This window comes from Semicossyphus pulcher, unplaced genomic scaffold, assembly GCF_022749685.1.
Source record: "Semicossyphus pulcher isolate SPU_LCO1_2020_fin unplaced genomic scaffold, fSemPul1.0.p SCAF_12, whole genome shotgun sequence".
NCBI lineage: Eukaryota > Metazoa > Chordata > Actinopteri > Labriformes > Labridae > Semicossyphus > Semicossyphus pulcher.
The window spans coordinates 24544112-24565675 of NW_027211626.1; the positions used below are offsets into that span (position 1 = coordinate 24544112).

The 21564-nt window shown below is 40.5% G+C and overlaps 2 protein-coding genes across 2 annotated transcripts; both read left to right on the forward strand.

Annotated features, from left to right (window-relative positions):
- The first annotated feature begins 7502 nt into the window (after positions 1-7502).
- LOC138588692 (G protein-regulated inducer of neurite outgrowth 2) lies at positions 7503-13526 on the forward strand. Its single transcript, XM_069658928.1, has 2 exons — positions 7503-8071; positions 10140-13526. The coding sequence occupies exon 2, from the start codon at positions 10147-10149 to the stop codon at positions 11719-11721; it is 1575 nt and encodes a 524-aa protein (XP_069515029.1). The 5' UTR covers positions 7503-8071; positions 10140-10146; the 3' UTR covers positions 11722-13526.
- A 3655-nt stretch (positions 13527-17181) lies between these two features.
- polr1c (RNA polymerase I and III subunit C) lies at positions 17182-21564 on the forward strand. The gene is made up of 9 exons (XM_069658949.1): positions 17182-17259; positions 18048-18119; positions 18436-18543; positions 18752-18884; positions 19403-19534; positions 19896-20048; positions 20260-20409; positions 20722-20838; positions 21132-21564. The coding sequence occupies exons 1-9, from the start codon at positions 17188-17190 to the stop codon at positions 21248-21250; spliced, it is 1056 nt and encodes a 351-aa protein (XP_069515050.1). The 5' UTR covers positions 17182-17187; the 3' UTR covers positions 21251-21564.

Below are 21564 nucleotides of genomic sequence, written 5' to 3' on the forward strand. Positions count from 1 at the left end.
TTTTGAACGAAATATTGGGCATAAAATAAACACAGGTGAGTGAGTAACTGCAGATTTGATCGGTTTTCTGAGTGACCATCAAAGTAAAAAAAAGTTAATTGTCTTAAAATCAAAGTAGCAAAAACATTAATTTCTATTAAATTGAACCTCGCGTCTCTTCATGCATCTCTGGTGGGAGGGACTAAGACACAAGTGTGGGATGCATGGATGCAATTAAAGAGACTTGAGAAGCAGCCTCGAAGGATGTTTGAACTCAACTGCCAAGCAAACAAACTCCATCCCAAGTAGCCTCCAACTTTAACAACTTATACAATGCAAAATGGTGAAATCTAGACCATCTGCTGCCCAAGGGTAAGCTCAGTATACATAATCGTCATTGTGTCTCGTTGCATTACTGTGCCTTTTTCCCTCCCACAGATCTGCCTGTTCATGACAACATCCGGTGCTGTAAAGGTGTCATTTGACACAAAACACACACGCGCCACCACTAGCATTGCATTGTGTGGTCTTCCTCTCTGTAATGCACAAAAGAATTACCTGTCACCCTCCAGCCCAGAGGAAAGAGACTAGGTAGCTTAGTCTGTAGGAACATGGCTTGGAAACCGGAGGGTGGTGTGTTCTAGTCCTGCTGCGGACCAAGCATGGAATTGGGGCTGGTAGCTGGAGCGGTGCCAGTTCCTTACCTGGGCTCCGTTGATCTGTCCTTGAGCAAGGCACTGAAATCCATTGCTCAGGGTGCATGTCTGTGTTTTGGGCTTTTCTATGTGTAGCATGTTTGTAAAAAACTGAGTGAAAAGATTTTCCCCTCGGGAATCGGTATGTCTTCTTCTTCTTTTTTCAAAATTGACCCCCTGCCTGACCACCTCTATGATAGCATCCCCACCAAGCGCATGTGGAAGTCCGGAGAGACAAGAAGGACAAGGAGTGTATCCTCACACCATTGTTTTCTTGAATGATCCAGAGGTGATCATATTTGTCCAAAGGTTCAAGAGCGCCTTTTTGCCTTTGTCTTTGTTGTAGCACAGTGGTGTTATTTACCTTGGCTGCTGGAGATCAACTCCACTACGTTGACTTTTTTTTAGGTAATTCTTTGCCTAGGTTATGGTACAAGCCTGACTTGTTTGTTGCTTCCAGGAAATCTTGTTTGTAGTAACTTTGTTTTGAATCGTTGGCAGCTGGAGTGAGGTTAAACACTGCTTTGCTAAGCAGAGGTGTGGAAAGTAACCAAAACCTGTACTCCAGTCAGGTATAAAGTAGAGGTAAGGGGGTGTTTGCATCACTATAACTTCTTGAGAAGGATTGTAAGAATGTTTTTTGAAAAAAAAAACTTAAAACCACACTTTGATTTGCTGGATATGCGAAAAGCATAATATTTTTTGAATCTTCAACAGTCGGCTTTAACTTTTTATTCTCCTCAAACAGTTGTACACCTCAGGCTGTTGATACCAGTTTAACTGACCAAATGTTTGCCCCATCTTGTGGCCTCTGCTTTCCAAAGGTTAACAGTTCTGCGTCTTCATTTACCTTTTCCATTAATTCTTCTCAATTGCAATGGATGTTTTTCCTATAATCAATCAAAGCAACATCAAGTGACACGATGGTCGGTTGTTATAAGAAGCTGTTTCCATCTATGGCTTCTAATTTGACTCAATACAAAAACACAAACTCATGCTATTTGGACTTTAAGTGAAATACCTTCAGTGAATACTGAAGTGATAGCAGAGTCAGAACCTTCCCCATCAGTGGCAGCCATCTTTGTTTTTAGCAGAATACAGATACTGTACATAAACTAACCAATATTCGATCAACAGTTGTGATTTGTTCTGTTCCCAGTCGATGTTCCTGTGGATGGTGTCCCTATCTTGACATATTCTGGGGTGGAGTGGTTGGTGCATCAGCTTGTTGTAGGTTATAGCCTCCATACTGACATTGGAATCAGGGACACAGGCAGTAGGGATCACAGGGAGATTTGGACACAAGAAAGAAACAGTTTCAGGATTAAAACAACAAACATGAACTACAAACACACAAAACTCAGTTTTGATACTTTGGACACAGGAATTGCAAGCACAGAACATAAATACACACAGAGCTGCTCCCGGAAAATCTTAGCCTTAATCTGTGCACAGCTGTCGGCCTCCCCCACCCCACACACACGCACACACAAATAACATACTCTCACAGATACAATAAGAGGAATTCTTTATATCCCTACACAAACAAACATCTACTTGCAGTACCACAGAGCTCTAAATCTCCACTGGTCGGAAGGTGACACATGTCCAAGTGTCCTTGGGCAAGACACTGAACCCCAAATTGCTCCCGGTATGAATGGGCAGAGATCTGATTGGAGATTGGCTCTTAGAATGGGTGAACGTGACATGTAGTGTAAAAGCAGCTTTGAGTGGACTAGAAAAGCGCTACAGTCCATTTACCATTTAACATGAATGTGTGCAGACGAACCATTGAAGTCCTCTACGTTTATTTTGAGCACTTTCTGCAAAGGAAAGTCTACAACGTTATAATAAGTGTGTATTCCTTCATTGGGTGCTGTCTTCCGGAGGGCCTGTAGCAGTTGTGTGTGAAAAACCTTAGACAACAAGTTTAAGATTAGTTTAAGATCAAGATAGAATTATTCTATGCATCAATAATCCTAAATTTAATCTTTCTAATGAGCAATTTAATGATAGAAATTCTGGTCTTCCTAATGTTTGGCCGCCTAAACCATTGTAAATACTGTATAAGTTGCATCCCAAGAGATAAAGTTATATTGTATACACAGTATGTGTCCTAAACAAATGCTGGCGATTCACCATACAAAAATCTGTCTTAAAACAGTCGCCAACAATCCTGTTGTTTTTCCAGGTAGTAAATCTACATCTGTGTAGGGAAACATGTAGCCTGGTAATCAAACTGAACTGCCATTTTTTTTTCATCTAAATAGCTGAACAAATCTGAAATGTGGCCGGTTGTTCAGAGGTCTGAAATCTGTGGCCTGCGATTGGTGGCAGGTTTATGTTTGTTGTAAGGATAACAACCCTCCATTCCCCAAATTTTCCCAACCCTGATATCATTTTGCTTTATTGGGATTACATCACCCCCTTTTTCCCCAAAGTTAGCTGTTAACTGTTTAGTAAGAATGAATTTGGACTGGAGGGTGAAGCAGCAGCAGGACACAGGGACGGATGGAGGGTTCTGCTTTGCTGGTGCAGCCTTGCAGCAGCAGCAGGACTATGGTGGCCTGCAGAGGGCTGACATGCTGTTGCTCTGCTCACCCGGGACTGGCTCACTGACTGGGTGACACAATATTGCTGCGAGGCTGCATGTGTTTAGTGCTGCGTCACCCCTGTCCTTTGCTGGCAGGTTTCTAGTGAAACATTCATGTAATAGAAACCACACACTGTTTGGACTATGAACAGAGCTTCATTTGTCTATTTGGAAATCAGGCCAGCTTGGATAATCCTCAAACTTTCCTTCACAGATAGGAACACTCACCTTGCTCTTTTCATATCTTCTGCATTAAGCCTGTATAGTTACACTGGAAACAACAAGATTAAACAAATGAAACGCTTTAATTTATTCTTGAACATCCCAAAGCAGAGATAAGAAGCAAACATGATGCTGTGGTTTGGTCTAATAAACAAGGCCTAGGACTCCCACTGGCACAGTACCTCCCCCCACCTTCTTTTGGAAGCATATGTGCATTGGCATGTGGGGAAGCTTAATGTAATGGTATACTAATATATATCCTGTTTTGTTGAGAGTTAGAAAACAGAGGATGGAAAAAAAGCTAAAGAACCGACAGCCTTGGTTGGATTCCAGCGTGGGCCCTGTGCAACATGCAGCACTTTCTCTCTTCCCCACCTTTCCTACCGGTATTCAACTGTTACTTTACAATGAAGACAAAAATATATTTTTTTAAAAGTTGATTCACAATCCAAGTGTGAGGAGCTGATAGAAAACACAGCCTACTTTCAAGGCCTTACTGTATCGACCTGTAGTTTTAAAAACTGAACTGAAGATTTTTGATCTCTGAGGTGCAGATTATTTAAAACATCAGTTTCTGTTCACATGTCGGAACAACGGGGCATTTTGGAAACAATGACATCATCACTTTGCTGCTTTGTGTAATGAGCATGTAAGCATGCAAGTAATGGCCAAAGAAAAATAAGCTAACAAGTGGACACAGCCGCTGTGATGTCACCCAGCACTTCAACTGCCGTTGTCCTGGAGAGGGTCGAGAGATTGGCAAACGTAAAGTTAGCAAAGCTTTTAAAATAAATCTATTTTATAATAAAATATAAATATATATAAAATCTGTGCTAAAGGCTAATTTGTTACCTGGCAAAATAGCTAGTTAACTGCACTGTTTCCCACATAAAATAGATTCTCTTTGTGGTGATAGCTGACTGCAGCACAACACGAGTCAGGTGATATAAAATAACTGGTCCTCTCACCACTGCAGCCCGCTGTCTTCTGTGCTTGAAAAGCCAACAGCAATCCTTTAAATGGGTCTCCACTAATACAGCAATGTATGATAAACACTGAATAAACGCTAGTACCTGCTAATTATTGCTAACATGTAAATAACATGATTCTAGATTTCCACTTAGCGAAGGTTGGAGCACAGACTTCTTGGATGGCCTGTGAGTACAAAAAACTGCACAGAAGCTAAATTATTAGTGTGATGTTTCAATGAAAGACTCTACACAAGGCACCAACACCACAAACACAGACATGTTCAGTGACTGGAATAGATGATGTGACAGTTTGCAGACAGCTAGAGGCACCCATCCGTCACTTAAAGCAGTCTTGCCCTTAATTATGCAAAACTTAAAGCCTTAATGTTATTTAAATGGGTGAGTTATATATACATTCTGTATTTTGTACCAGGCTGTAAACATTTTTACATTCTGCTGTGAAGTTAGGCATTTTAAAATGGGACATCATGGGGATTGGCTCGCCTTGACTTGGGGGATATCACCACATCAGTCTGACATCACGGGAGACGACTGAACAGCAGGTCAGAATTGAAAAAGCAAGCTCCAGTGTCACCCAGCTTGTAAAGAGGCTTTTCCTCAGCTGAAGACTGGTCTCCTCCAATAGAAGCACCATGAACAGAACAACCAGTAAGTTCAAAATGAACATCATGCTCTTATTACTCTCTTTCTCTTCATTCAACCTAAACAACCTGAAAGTGCCCAAACTGAAGCTGGGATCCTGTGGCATGTGAAGAGATTCTGCAGGTTTTAGATCATTCTCTACAATGTTGAGGTACGTCAGTCAGCACAGAAGTGAAGTACCCACCTGCACTGTTTGGAAGATATAAAACCTTGTTAACAGAGCTGAACCATCAGGTTTTTCTGGATCCATTTTGGCCAATGACCCCTCTATTCTATCGTCTAACATGAAGCAAGTGTTGAGTTTATTACAGTGTGCTTTCTGGGAACTGTATTTGTTTTGTATTTTTGGTTGCCAAATTTTAGAAAGAAAATTGTGTTTTCTGCCTCTTTTTATTGTCATTATATGTGCCTGCATGGTAGAATAATGTTTCAAATGTGAACTTGCATGAATGTAATAAAGTCTGCATCTCAACACTTGCAAGGTAAACTGTGAAAACACAACACATAATGTACAAAACCATTGCACAAAGCACTCTGTTGTTTGTTTACAGGAATAGCATAAAAAAAAAATGTGTTTCTCTTGAACAAGGCTCAAACAATATACCTGATGTAAGTTGAGCCTGAGCCAACAGCTGCTGTTACTTACTGAAATGATGTCTCAAAGGAAACTCTCTCTGAACTCTACTCAGAAGCCCTGATTATAAAGAGAATAATTAGGAGACAGAAAGTGACAGCAGGTAAGTCTCCTGAAAGGACTTTATTTTGATGCAGGGAAAATGTTTCCTTGATACATTTTGAAAGACCTGCACTGACAACGAGAAAATAACTGAAAGGAAATAAGGAGTGAACAGTCTCAATTTGACCTTATTAGGAAACTACACCCTTCTTTTGTACTTCCAGTCTTACCACGGTCTGCTGCCTGTGCTACTTTTTGGTAGGCAAAGAAGAAACTGAAAAATGTCACAATGCAGATTTTTGGTAGGCCTAGATAGATTTCTGAATCATACAGGACTCTGCCTTCAGAAAAAAGTCGATCTAATCCGTCTCTCTTTTATAGCATTTGGGAAGCCTTTATAAGTTATCTATTAAGTACAATCACCTATGATGGAAGCACATGTATATATAAACATGTATAAACTGCCCTTTACAATGAATGAATTTAAATCTGTCAACTCACGTGTATAGATTATGGATGTTTTCATAATACATTCGGTTGTTGTCCTAAAGATTTGGATTTTCTTTATGTTTCATATTTTCTGGAACATAAATGTGTGATATATACTGTACACAGGCTTGTGTAGGTGCATGTATAATATGTTAATAAGTATATATGTTAGTGAGTAGGTGTAAAGTTGTGTAAAGATATTGTGGGAAAAAAATAAAACCTGAGTGTCCTGTCTAAAAGGATCTAAATATTTACTGGTGGAAATGAACCACCCACTTCCCCCCTGCAATCCTACTGTTTTGCAAATGTGTCTAAGGGGAAGAGGCTGATGAGAGGAACTTCATAACTTTATAAACTGCAGAAATGTACCTGTGTCTGTGTCTGTTTTCTACCCCTCCTCCCAAAAGCAGAAGGGACATGAAACAGTTGGAGAAGGAATGCAATCATTGACTCAGGAAGCTAGCATGGCTAGCATGTTAACAACAGCAGTTCATAACTTTGATATGATAAAGTTTACCAAATATTTAATGGTTATCAACCTCTGTCACTGTCCATGCTCTCAAAGCAGACAAGTAATAGCCCATAAAACAATCAATCAATTTATCGATTGATCAATGCAACTAAAGGCAAATGTGTTTGGTCCTGCAGCACATAGAAACAAATGGGAAGTGAATTAAAGTCTGACTGAGCCACAGAGCTTAAAAACATTTTTGGTTCATATTTCCACATTTGACAGGTGTGCCAGCCAATCAAAGTAAAAACTCACATTTGACCAAAGAATTGTTTTTCTGCTGCTGGTAAACCCAAACTACAGGCTTCATAACGCCCTATCACACACCCACGGTGACATCAAAGAAACTACGCTCATGTTCAGTCACTTCTTTTGTGCCGGGCGTCTGTTCACACGTCATCATCATGGTCGATGTGTCCTCCATTTTTTCTGACATATACGGGAATGATAAGCAACGATTTGGCGGCGGCTGAGTCAAGCGCAAACATGAAGGGTTCCCAGCTGATTTGTTTTGACTGTCTGTTTTTTCATTGCCACCTAAAAATAAAAAAAACCCAGGTCCATTGAGTATTGCAGTTTCCATAGCAACAGGGATAGTGATGGAGAGTGGGTTGGTGTTGGTGGGAGGGTTGCAGGAAGGTTGAGTGAGACACCGCAGAGAGGGAGAAGCTGAAGCATTAACTGAGTTCAGAGCAGAGAGGACTGTGTGCGTGAGTGAAGATAAAAAGAAGGCGTGGAGAACGGAGACAAAGAAAGAGAGAGAGCGGGCTGATTTCTTTATTTTCTCTCTTGTCCACACGTTCATTGATGCATCTGCCCTCCTCCCCTCTCCACAGGTGGAGGGACAATGACGCTGACTGCCTGACTATCTCGCCTCATTATCATTCCCCAACCCCCTCCATCCGTCTCACTCTACAGCTGGATAAGCCAACCACTAACCGGCTCGACTCTCTCTTATAGAGCCGGGATTTGAAGATTGCATCCTCACATTTGTAATCAGATGTAGGAGAGGATTATCTCAAGGTCTCCTCCATCTTGTGCACAGCGGAGGGCTGCTGAGACAAAGGAGGGAGACGAGAGGAGGCTGTGGAGGAGAACAAGCAGCTGGATGGAGTGGAGTTAAAGATAGAGAGAGAGGTCACCTGTGGATGTGAGGAGGAGGAGGAGGACGGAGAGGATGAAATAAGGAACTGCACCCATCATCCGACACATTTAAAGGGAGAGGAAACAGAGGGGGAGAAACCCTCAGCATCAAGTATTTCACTGTGAAAGGTAAGCTGATGTTTTAAACTTATGTTCTCCTGGGTAATACACTCAACTGGCAAGCATGCTGTACGTGTGTCTGTTTTGTGTTGATGGGTGTGAATCTGAGGACAGTGATGAGCAGAAGGCTGTGATGTGGAAGTCTGTGGTTCTGGTTGAACAGGGATCACCCACCTCTTCTGGTAATTTTAGCATCCGTAGACACGCGTTCTTTCCATGAACGAGTCAGTAGCTGAAAATTTCCCACGCCAGTTATCGACGTGTGCCAGAAATTGATTAATCAAAATTAGTATTTCAAAAAATGTTCATCAGGTTCCAAAGTCAATCTGACAAATACACATATTTTCAAAATATATGTCTATATTATGATGGGTCAGCTTCTTACATGTGAGACACTAAATGCAGGAACATAAACCTTCAGACTCGACACTGTGAGCCGGCACCGACTTGTTGCCTTCTGGATTCTGCACCTCGCTTCATGAAACTTTATAACCGAACACATTTTAATGACATTATGTGGATCAAGTCACATAATCACAAACACCCTGCAACTATTTTTAAAATAACCAATTGAATTTCTTTGAAGTACACCTATTTGTCTTCTTCAGAGGGTGAGATGAGGAGAGCAATATCAATCTCACGCTGTGTGTGAAGTGCAGAGCTGAAATCAGGGCCTGGTTAGCCTAGCTTAGCATCAAGACTGGAAGCAGGGGGAAACAGTTAGCCTTGCTCTGTTCAGAAGTATACATACTCTCTAAAGCTCACGGATTAACACCTTCTATTCCTTAGTGCGATCTGTATTCAAATAGAACTGAATAGAAATAAAAATTGATACAAGCTGGAACTATTTATTGATGAACAGGTGGTAGAGCTTCCTGAAGCTGTATCATCACATAGAGGTTGGATGTTTTGTATTGTGCCTGCACAGAGACTAAAACCTGCTCACTATCTATAACAAGCAAACCACACCAAAGCCATTGATGCTGCTCTAAGGTTCTTCTACGGTTCTTTTCTGTCAAGAAATAGTTGCAGCAATGGCAGGCCCCATAAAACCCCACACTGTTGTTGTAACATTTCTGTTAAGGAAGGTTTAAGATGGATATAAATTGTTACAGAAATCAGCATCAATCAAGCTAAGATTGATTTATATACCGACTAGTGAAAACTGAATCTGAGTTGGTTGAATCAGTTTAATCTGTTTATTTTTATACCGTAATGTGTCACAGAAGTGACCCTGATGAGGGCTGCAGGTTTTATACATGCATGTTACACTTCTGCTAAAAGACAGAGAATCCTCACCATAACTTAAATTTGCTTTATACACAGAGTTGGAGATAACTGATAAAAAAAAACACCCAAATTAAAACATATTTTGGAAAGCCCAGTCCATAGCATAGGATTTCAAAACCCACATTTTCTTTATTTTTTATAAACAATGACTTCATAATCCTTACCCTGCGCCGTTATCAGTTGACCAGAGAACACAGGGGATGCTCTCAGTGTAGAGCAGACTCTTAACAACTCTCACAAACTAATATAGGCACATTAAAAGCTGATTGAAAAAAACATTGAGGAAGCATCACTAAGTTAACAAGCAGATACAACTAACTTCAATTGATGACAACCCTGATTTTAATTTGTGAAACCTGGGGACTGAACTGTTAATTACTCATTGGCTAAAGTCCTCTTCAGTCACCAAGGACCAGTCATTAAGGTAAAGAATCCGGGTACCTGCTTTAACCTGCAGGTAGTTTTGTGTTTAGTGACATGATTTAAAGATTACCTTCACCCAGTCTAATAATCTGTCGTGCCCTGCCAACTAGTGGTGTTAAAAAGCCTTTTCCACACCAGGTTCAACAGTGATGTGCTGCTGCACTATTATACAGTCCTGTGCTACATCAATCTGAGGTGTGGTCAGAAGTACAACAGACCAAACCTGTGATGCTGGGTATATGAAAATATGTTCTATTGATGTCAACATAATATCAACAGACGTGAAAGGGCAGGTTCGCCATTATAGTGTACGAGCTGGTCACGTGTGAGACATCCACATTCTGTGTTTTACTTCCACTTCTAGGTCTTCCATGGCAGAGGCCGGGCGACCCGTGTTGGAGCTGCTCCCTCTCGGGGGAGAAGTTTCTTTGGATTCTACGTTGTCTCCTCAGCCACTCTTTGACCCCTCCAAGAGCTCTTTGCAGGCACCCTCCAGAATAGCTGGAGAACCAAGTAACACCTGCCAGGAGGGGCCAAAAGAGGCCATCAGTATGATCTGTGAAGAAAAATCAGCAGGACCTCCACACAGGGAAACCAAACGCAGCGGTCTGAAGGTCAGCAGAGAACTCAGCGAGCAGGACCAAAGCCCATCTGAACACTGTGTGCCCTCAGGGGCTTCAAGTCGCCATTGTAGTGTGGCTAAGACCCATACAGCCTCACATCACCACAACATAGTCGTGAATGCAATCAATGACACCCCTCAGGCTGGCAGGACAGTGCAGAATATAAAGCCAGCCTCCCTGCCTGTCTACAGGAGTCACTCTGACACTTTGCCTATTACACAGGGAGTGCACCCCTCAGCTCCAGACAATGAGGCTTGTGGACTTGCTTACCACGCGAGAGGTAACAGCATCCAGGAGGCAGATGTTCGCTGCATGTTATCATGCAAGCAGCCCATGGAACTGCAGCAGTGCAACATTATCACCACTTTTTCCCGTGGGGTTACCAGTGGAGAAGGACCTGTCCATCACCCGCAGAGCAAGTGCCTCTGTATCTCATCCCCACAAACAGCAGCCAAACTGGAGGGTGTTAAAGAAAAAGGCCAGCTTCCCACTAAATGTGACAAGGCACACTGCTGCGGCTCTTATATTAATCATGCCAATTATGAGGACACATTTGCTGCCTACTGCCACCCCCAACCCATCCCAGCCCCCTCCCAGTTGCTGCCACGCCTGACGCACGCAGAGCCAATCTGTGACATCCAGCATGCAGTGGAACCTCCTTCAGCCATAAACCATCTCAACCTGCCTCGTCTCATCTCCTCTGTCAGTGAGACGGGCCTGGATGCCAAACACCTACTGCGGTGCTGCAACCTCAACTGCTCTTGGGCGAGCACTCTACCTCCTGGGGCTGGACCACAATCCCTAAAAACCTTTGGTTTAGAGGAGTGCTGCAGTGGTTCAATCGGCCTTTTCAGAACCACCACCCGGGACATGGGGACTATGACAGCCCACAAAGAGCTGAGGGATGTTGGGGTGCAAACAGGACAAACCGTCACACCTCATGTGTTTCCCGAGATCTGTCTGGCAGAAGAAAGCAGGAGTGAGACGTCTTGCAGCCAAACTCCGAACCCTGACAGCAATGGAGACAAGAAAGCAGGTGGTGCCCCCAAGTCCCCAGTGAAGGAGGTGAAGTGGGATGCAGAAGGGATGACGTGGGAGGTGTATGGGGCCTCTGTGGACCCTGAGGAGCTGGGCCTGGCCATCCAGAAACACCTGGAGCTGCAGATCAAGGAGACAGCTAATCATGCGGCCAAGCTGTCACGCCAGGACACCAACACCTCTCGGCAGAGCGGGAACAACAGATGTCAGAGGAAGAGGAGCAGGATGATGGGCTCCTTTCGAACCCCGGCCTGTTGCGTTCGCACCACTACAGCTGTCGACTAGCTGACCAGCTGACTGATGGACAGAACCTGAACACTGTGTTAAGCAGCCAGAATGGCTGCTCTTAGCCTCAAATATCACTCATCCTATCAGAATGTCAACAGAAGATAGAATAATGCAAACCCTAACCCTCACCTGCAGACCAGAATCGAATGATGATTCAAGAGAAAGTCAGATGAAAAGGTGCTGGAATGGGAACTCATTGTGAATCCATTATGTCATCATATGTCGTCAATGGTTGAATATTTTACTATTGGACACATGTTCTCTGCAGCAGTGCACTGCCAGTGTTTTCAGGGGTCCACTACATACATGTGTGTTCTCATAAACAGCACCTGTACAGTATAAAGCAATCTGATACAACAATAGTCTGCAGTGCTACTGTTGTAAAGCTTCCAATGAATGTGTGGCGAGGGGAATAAAATGTAATTAGATAAAGAGAAATCTCAACCTAACCCTTACTCCCCTAACGTGAACCCTAAACCATGGCCAGTGGCTGCCTTTAACCCTAACCATCTCATTTTAACACCCCCTTGCTTCTCCTCGTCCTCCCCCCGGCACCATGTGGTCTTTCTGTCCCTCCTCTCGGCTGACTGTGGCTAATCTGGGTGTTTGGGGTCTTGAGTGACATGCACTGGCAAATGTCAGTGGACCTCTTGCAGAGGGAACCGCTGTGAACCGGGTTACCCAACCCCGAGGCTGCTCATACATGATCAGATGTGAAACCACTCTGACTTGCTGTTGTTTCACTATGAGGAGTAATGCTAGTGAGTGCTGCACTCAAAGCTAAATTATTTTAACTTTGACCTCAACTGCCATTGACCGTTCAAGGCCAACCAATGAGATAACAGCTGTGTATACAGTAACCAGATGCGTCACAGGCAAGCAGGGCAGGATGGCAGAGAAACTAAACTCTGTGTTCCCTGAACTCTAAAAAACAACAATAATGTTGAAGCTGATGTTTTTGTCTAGAAACAAGGAAATTTGCTCCCTCCCGCTATCGTATGCTGTATCCCGGTGCTGTGCATGGCCTCTGTAGGTGTCGCCATGCTCTGCGCTATACCTCTCAGTGAGTGAAGAGTACATCTCTTATCATGTTAAAGCAGCTTATTCCTTTTAATCCCAGACTACAGCCCAGAAAACTTTCCATAGAGGCAATTCAACTCTTCTCTACAATAATCAATCAATCCATCATAATAACTATGTAAGAAAAATATAAGCAGGACAAAGTGATTAAAGTTACCTGCTTTTAAAGACAGCGGGGAGAGATTGATCCTGTCCTTTAAAATAAAGCTGTACATATTGTATGTTTGGAAAGTTCAGACTATAAAAACAAGATGATCTTTAACTGAAAAATTGATGGACAAATTAATTAAAGTACTCCCTGTTTATTCATCTTGTATGTTGTTTTATTTATCACTAATAACTTGATTTTGTTTTCTGGATTTGTTCTCTTTCAACCAATACAAACAACATTAGAACATTTCATGACTCTTACCGCTCTATGAAGCCTGGATCCTAATAAACTAATTTAGTTGTTCATAAACAAATGTACAGTAAATTGGCAACAGTACTATTCAGATCAATTGTAAAAAGATAGATTGTGAATAAACAGATCTCCTTGTATGATAAAAGAAACCAAGTGTTACATATATGGCAAACTTCCACTAGCCTAATCATGCACCCCAAAATATCTCTTGCTGCATGATTTTTTTTGTTTGTTTATTTCTAGCCTTCAGTTATTTATGGGATTCGGCAGTTTATACTGGCTGTGGTGGGATTTATGTAAACTTGCTCGAGTTCTTCAGCAGTGGTACATCAGTAGCACCTGGTTAAACATAAAGGCCGAATCTTTATCCTGGCCCTTTGCTGTGTGTCATCCTTCCACTCCATGTCTCTCTCTCTCCACCTGTCACTGTTATATTTGCAACATGCATAATAAAAATTATAAAGGTAATTTTTTCATTGAACTTTCCAATGACATTTAAAGATTCAGTACAACAGAGATATGGTTGAACATTCTGAGGATCACCGTCTTTAAAGATAGTGATTGTATTGGGTGCACAGTGTCTGTGTAGCAGTATTCTTCACAGCAAAGGCAAAAAGGGTCAGTTCACCAAAATATATTATATAATATATATATATATAAGCATTTTTTAAAACCTCATAGGTGGCTGTTATAAGTGAGTTTGACTCTTTGCACAGTCTGATGATAAACTATACAGATATAAATAATGCACGAGATTCATTATTTTAATTGATTTTAAAGATCCATACATTCCTTCTGCCTACAGTCCATTACATAAAGACATTGAAAATTGATTTTTTGATTTTTGATTTTTATTTTCCACCTCCACTCAGGGAATCCAATTTTAAAGTTGACGGTACACTTGAATAATCTACTCTTCAATCATAGGACGTCTTTATTAAATGGGGAGAACAGATACATAGAAAACATGTATGTTAGTCTGCAGACAGGGCACTGCACAGTGGCCACACATTGCTCCTGATACTGCTGTAAAATATAGAGAACAGATTTCCCTACTGGCAAAATGACTTGCCTAACTTAACTATATTTTTTAATTAGGTTGGCCAGGTGGCAAAAGCTGTACTTGTTTAAACAGGAATGAAGAAGATTAAGACAGTAAGAGATTATCAAATGTATGAGATAGCTTTTCTCTCAGTCTGTAACGTTAATATTAAAATGTCTTATGAAGATTTTCTTTCACATGCAAACTGATGATGGTCTGTTGTGTGATGCATCTGTTAGAACTGTGCAGGTTATGATAACCTTTGCTGTGGATACATTGATTAACAGGATATTTTGTGATGATTTTAGTGGCCCACTTACGTTGTGACTATAACTGTATAGGCCATCACTTTAAACTCTAACTGATACAGACATTGCCATGGACACACTGTTTCTATTTGAACCCCACCAAAAAAGCAGCTGATTGTTTGCCACTAATGTTTGAATAATTAGATGCTCACTGATATATCACTGCTGACTTTGGTTTACTATTGCTGGGTGCCAAGTAAGAAGAGCATTTGTGTTCCAGTGAAATCTGCCATTTTTTATTAACAGGCAGAGTGTAAAACTGGTAGGTTGTCTCATGAGACAAGCAGTTCCTGAAGGGAGTCAATGATGTGACGAACACTATACCCTGCTGGAAGTTTAGCAAGTGGGACCAGTGTTGAGTGATACCTGTTGCTGCTATTGGTAGATCATGACAGCATCACTTTGCTCAACTCTGCTTTACTTTAATGACCTCATTGTCTTCCCTCTACTGCCACCCTCAGCAAAAAACATAACCCCTATTCTTAAAGGCCTGTGGCAAAGACTGGCTACATCATGACCCACAGTATCAGACCTGCTACCTTGAGGTGTGACACTTGCAGCCTCTAGGGGGCACTGTAAAGACTAAAGAGTCATTTATGCTATAGGGACATATGAGTGCACCCCAAAATAGTGTTATTGCATGCTTAAATGAAAACATAAAACATTTCTAATGTAGACACAGATCAACCACCTAATTTATTGGCACATCAGTATACCTGCTATTCAAAGTGCCAAACATATACAAACCTGGAATATAAAATTCATATAAAATGATATATTGCAACTTATTTACACAAAAGGAAATAAAGACCCTGATCAGAGACAAAGAGAAAACTGCTGTGGGATCAATAAGAGTCATCTATGACTAACACAGAGAATAGGAAGATTAGATGTCCGTTTACAGGACTTTAATAAAGGAAACTAGTATTGACATCCTTATCTGACAGTGAATATGTATTCTCTAATGATCACTTAACATCACAGTTTTATGGTAAACAGATTCTGTTATATAATGTGTTTTAATTTAGTTGGAAATCATACTTTGGTTAATAACTTCATGAGTTCTTCTGTTATGTTACACCGTGTGTCCACATGTTGGAGAATGTCAAGGTAATCATTTAGTTTGAGTATAGGCCCTCTATAATCATGTTTCAGGTTCCAGGCAGGAATAAATGTTGAATGTCAATTGAGGGTTTGTTTTAAAGTCTTGTTTTGTTGTTAAGATGGTGTGTATTCAAGACAAATGTGCCCACATTGGGCTCTGTGTTTGCCTGTTGCTCAGATTGTACAAAAGCTTCAAATCATTTCACATGAAGAGTTGATGACAAAAGTTGGAATTGGAAGCCATTCACAATCCTATCATCTAAGTTAACTGCCTCATAATATACTGTACATCTAGTTAAAGAGTATTCAACTGTGGCAAACACAGCAATTATTACCTTATAGTTATGCTGCATGAACAGTCTAAACCCAGTAAATACAATCAAGTTATTTACAAAATAAAATACAAGCTTCCACCTGAGATGTTGGACCAGTAGGCAAATAAATGGGTTTTTAAGATACCTGTAGCAACAAGGCCAGTGATATGTTTTTGTAAAAGGTCATATCCTTAAAATTATATAGCCGTAAAACATGAACAGGGCAGAGTGATTTACATTTTCAGATTGTCATTTAATAAAAAGCTGACCTAGAGGAGGCATATTTATGTATTAAAGGGAAAGTACATGCAGAATAAAAATATGCAGTGGAACATATAAAACATCTTCAGCAGCTGCCATGCAAGTTAAAATGAGTGAAAATGCCATACTAGCTTAATCTGCAGGAGGAGATGCTCAGAATTGAGGGTTGAGCAGCACTCAGATCACTGAAATCATGCAGACAAGATGTTTTTTCACCATTTGTTATAGCCTACATTCTGCACAGTAAATTTAGTTAAGTTTATTAGTTTATTTGACAGCCATGCACAACATATCTGTTGGGATAGAGTTAGCGATATAGCTAACTAATTTACATCTGTGGTCCCAGGATAGTAGGATCTAAAAAACATAGCCTATGTTATAATACAAACTATTAAAAACAATACAAACAAGGGTCTGGCAGTTGGCTTTGTTTGGGTCCTTTGCCCATGTAGGAGGAAGATGTTGATATACTGGCCAAACATTTTAAATGCAAACTCTTCTGAGTAAAGCTGAGGATAAAACAATCATAAAGAGACAAATGCAACAGGTATGGTATGGATAGGCCTACTGGGAAACACGCAGGAGGACATCACAGAGTGTAACAGGTTAATAGGTTAACACTGAACTGGTAGATACGCTCCCTGTGGTCATACTGAATCTGTTTGGCGTATGCTGCTGGGATGTAGAGGCCATATGATATAAGATAAAGATATTATATGACTAGGGAACCTCTGGAGATGCGTTATGGAAACACAGTGTTATCTACTTAAAGTATACAAAAAGGGTTTATAGAAAGATTTTTTTTATTTTTGTTTTGTCAGCCAATTACTGTCCAGTCAGGTTGGTGGCGGCAATGCATGTGAAAGCTGGTTAGCCAACCGCCAACCAAATTAGACGAAGAAGAAAACTGGAGCGGAAGTTTGGGCAAAGCAAAGCAGACCACAATCCAAAATGGCGGCGACCATGAAGAACGTGGAAGAAATTCGAAATCGAGTAATACTTGGAGAGTTTGGTATAAAGAATGTAAGTCCTTTTACAGCAGTTTATTTTTGACACGCGATCCGTTTGCTACGACTTTCTGGGTTGCTAGACTCACCAAGATGTGACTGTCACCTCGCGTGTAGAGAGCTGAACAGTTGCTGCTGCTGTACCTGTGTTTGGCATCTCTTATCCTAACAGAATTAATGATCAAGGAGTAACTATCACATCAATATAGAAACATTAGGCCTGTTAGTGTCATTCTAATACACTCGGAAACTTATGATTGGTGATATTGCCCCAAAACACCATAAATTACCAAAGGAAGCAGCATGTCTGTACATAATAGCGATATTATGTAGAACTGATAGAATCACTGCTTCAACTTGACTTATTCTACCGTTCAACAGAAAGCTGGAACGGTTTCTGCACAAAAATACAATGATCTCGTGTTGATGTCATTTTCACGCTGGTCTTCAAATGTTTGATTCATCAAGCCATATACAAGCCATGTATACTCTCTTATTCTGTCAATAGAAAATAAAACTGTAAAAAAAACAACAACAACAACAACAACAACCAAAGTTTTGTTTTGCTTGCATTAAGTACAAGTTTCAGTTGACAAGTGCATCTTGAACACAGTGGTGAGGGGTCACATCAGTGCGAATGGTATAATTTTATACCATATAAAAATAAAAAAACACCACTACAGACTTTGCGGTATGTCAGATATAATACAAGTATGTAAATACATCAAAGTAAACCTTAAAAAAGTCAGAATGTTTTAAGACAAGTAACTGCTTTTTTATTAATTGATAATGTGTTGTTTTAAGGTCCATACATCAGATTATCCTGGGAACTACCCCGGTTATGATGACGCCTGGGACATGCAGAAATTTCAAAAGGTATTTATTTCCATTTTAGACCTGAAGTGTCTGTTTAGGCAGTTTAAATTTGATTTGGTGATGCAATTTAACATACACATTTGTGTATATAGTAAAAAATAGCTATATATCATAAAATATATTTAAAAAAAATATTTATACAAATCTATGAGTTACGAAAATGGTTTTACCTGAAACGTTATTTAGCATGTCATATGAAAATGCATTGATTTATTACTTTTATTTTTACTTTTAAAGTCAAATTTAGTTTCGAGCCAATGATCACCCAAACTGAATCATGATTAGGCTTCTCTTGAGTGAAGATCTCTGTTTGCAGAACTTCAGAATTGACGTAGTGCAACTGGATCAGAGCAGTATGGAGTTTGACATGGTGGGGATCGATGCAGCCATCGCCAACGCCTTCAGGAGGATCTTACTAGCAGAGGTGAGGTGTCCATACAACCATGTTTTATCATCATTAGTGCCTCATATCCATACAACTTTTTTGCCTTATTTCAATCCACTTGACTTATGTACATGTGACAGCTAATGTGATGAAATTGAAAATTTTGTGCATCTGTGCAGTTTTTAAGAGCAAAGAGTTTTTTCCTTAAAAATCCTATTGTGTTGCTTTACACTATCTTTGTTTGCAGGTACCTACTATGGCAATAGAGAAGGTGTTTATCTACAACAACACATCCATCGTCCAGGATGAAGTCCTCGCCCACAGATTAGGCCTCATCCCCATCAAAGCTGACCCTCGTCTGTTTGAGTACAGAAACACTGGTAAACCACATTTAACCACTCACACTGATAACATGAGACCACAGGGCTCTCATTTTACTCTGCTGCAATGTGTCATTTCCAGCTTTGGTAGACAATTTTAGAAGCATTTTAGTTATATTTATTGAATTTGAAAACACCCTGATTGGTTTAAATAGTTTTAAAATATAATTAAGCTTTTCCTATTTTTTTTCATAGGAAAGAGGGTAAGCAAAGTCAGTCATTACACTCTAATAGACACCCCATCTTATATTTTTATTTACTGCTGAGTTACTGTCATTAAGTCATTAAGTTGCGGGTACTCTTTTTTTTTTTTCTTATATGAAGCTGGAAGAAGCTCAGTAATGTTTACAATTAAAGCTCCACACCATATATGACAGATTTGTGGGTATGTTTAAATCAATTATATCTTAAAAACATTCGTTTCAATTCTGGCTTCATAGTGCAAGGGCATTAGTAAGATGGACCCACCTGTGAACACATTAGAGTTTTACAGGTTTGTTGAATGTTGTTTATTCCAGGTGAAGAAACTGCAGAGGAGGAAGGTTCAGAAATAGACACAATTCAACTGCAGCTGAAGATTAAATGCAGCAGGAACCCCAGAGCCAGCAAAGACTCCTCTGACCCACGAGAGCTGTATCTGAACCACATGGGTATGTTTTCCTCGCCAATGTGCCGAATGTTGCTAAGTGCTACTCATGGTCATTCATGTTGGGCCTCTCTCTAAATATCAAAGAGTACGGTCTAGACCTGCTCTTTTTGTAAAGTGTCTCGAGATAACTTTGGTTATGATTTGGCACTATACAAATATAATTTGATTGATCAGATGATGACATTTGAACAAAGGTAAAGTGGTAAAGTTTGATACAGACTTAAAACAGCATCTGTGACTGCGGGATACAAAATACAATGGGTTAGTTGAAATCAATTAGAGGGGAAGGGAAATTTACAAGGCACCAATATCCATGTATCAGATACAACAGTAATTTCATGTCCCATGCTTTCTTCTCTCAGTTTATTCCAGGGACATAAAGTGGGTTCCTCTTGGGAACCAGGCAGATGTGTTTGCAGACTCCAGCATCGGGCCAGTACATGATGACATACTGATAGCTCAGCTGCGACCAGGACAGGAGCTTGATGTTATTATGCACTGTGTCAAAGGAATAGGTAAGAGCTTCTGATTGTCTGGACCACAGCTCCACCAGGTCAGTGCAGAGGACGCAGATATTGGAAATTAACTGGGGAGATTTTTATGCTTTTTCAAATTTCTATGAAAATGTTCTTGGCCTTTAAAAAGGTTCAGACAGCCAAATATTTTCTAGTACACTCTATATATGTATTTTCTGCTGCATGTTACTGAAATGTGTTCTCTGTTCAGGGAAGGACCATGCAAAGTTCTCTCCAGTGGCCACAGCCAGCTATCGCCTACTCCCGGAGATCACCCTGCTGGAGCAAGTGGAGGGAGAAAAGGCAGAGCGCTTGAAGCGCTGCTTCTCACGAGGAGTTATAGACCTGGAAGATGTTAATGGTGAGAGTTACGTTATCTTACGTTTTCTGAATCTGAACTCTGTACAGAGCATGATGAAACAACTACATATATCCACTGTTAGTCTGAGGACAGTACTCTGCAAGCATGCAGCACATTTCCACTTCTATCTCTTATATTCTAGGGAAATAATTAATATCACAGAGTGCCCAGTATATAAAGAAAGGGTTTGATGACTTGGTCAAAACAATCATAAATTCTCACTGGGTTCACCATTTTATGTGACATAGATTTCCAAAGTGAGTCCCACAATTCAGTTAATGCAATTTGTCTTCTTATGTTGTCTCCCTCCAGGAGAAAAGGTTGCCAAAGTAGTGAACAGCCGCCTGGACACATGCAGCAGGGAAGTCCTCCGGCATGACGACCTGAAGAATTTGGTGAAGCTTGGGAGAATCCGGGACCATTTTATCTGTATGTTAATGTTGTTGTTCATGTATTTGTCAGTGCAAACTAAGTTTTTTTTTAAATAGCTTTGCAGAAGAACAGTGGATGTTCCTAAAAGCACAATGACTTGTTTTTTTTCTACATTTGCTAAATTAACTTGCTCAAACAAGATGAGAATAAATCAATATTTATTATTTTCTCGCGACTTTTAGTAATGTTCGATTTTAAAATTTCTTGTGGTGAAATAGGAACTTTTTAAATGCATGTCCCTACAGCAGATTGTATTACTTAAGAAATACTTCTTTCTTCTTTCTGAACAGTTACTGTGGAATCTACCGGCATCCTGTCTCCAGAGGTCCTGGTTACAGAGGCCATCAAAGTCCTCATGGCCAAGTGTCAGAGGTTTCTCAATGAACTGGACTCCCCTGACATGGAGTAAAATAATGACTGAGCATGCTCAGACCACGAAAGTCTTCATGGAAATCAGCACAAGCCTATCAAGGCTTGAATTGTTGATGCAGCGCTCTCAGTGAAATGGCTGTGTTAAAACTTGGTTGTATTGATGAAGCTGATTCTGAAGTTGAAAGCACAGACTTTGTCATGGTTCTTAGACTTGCTTGTAAGTATGTATATACTGCTGTTAGGAAGATTTTGTTTACCATTCTTGTGTTGTAGTTGTTATTTTTCTTAAATAAACATGCAAATAACAATAAACACAATTAACTGTCCAAATGAAGTAGCCCAAACTGGTTG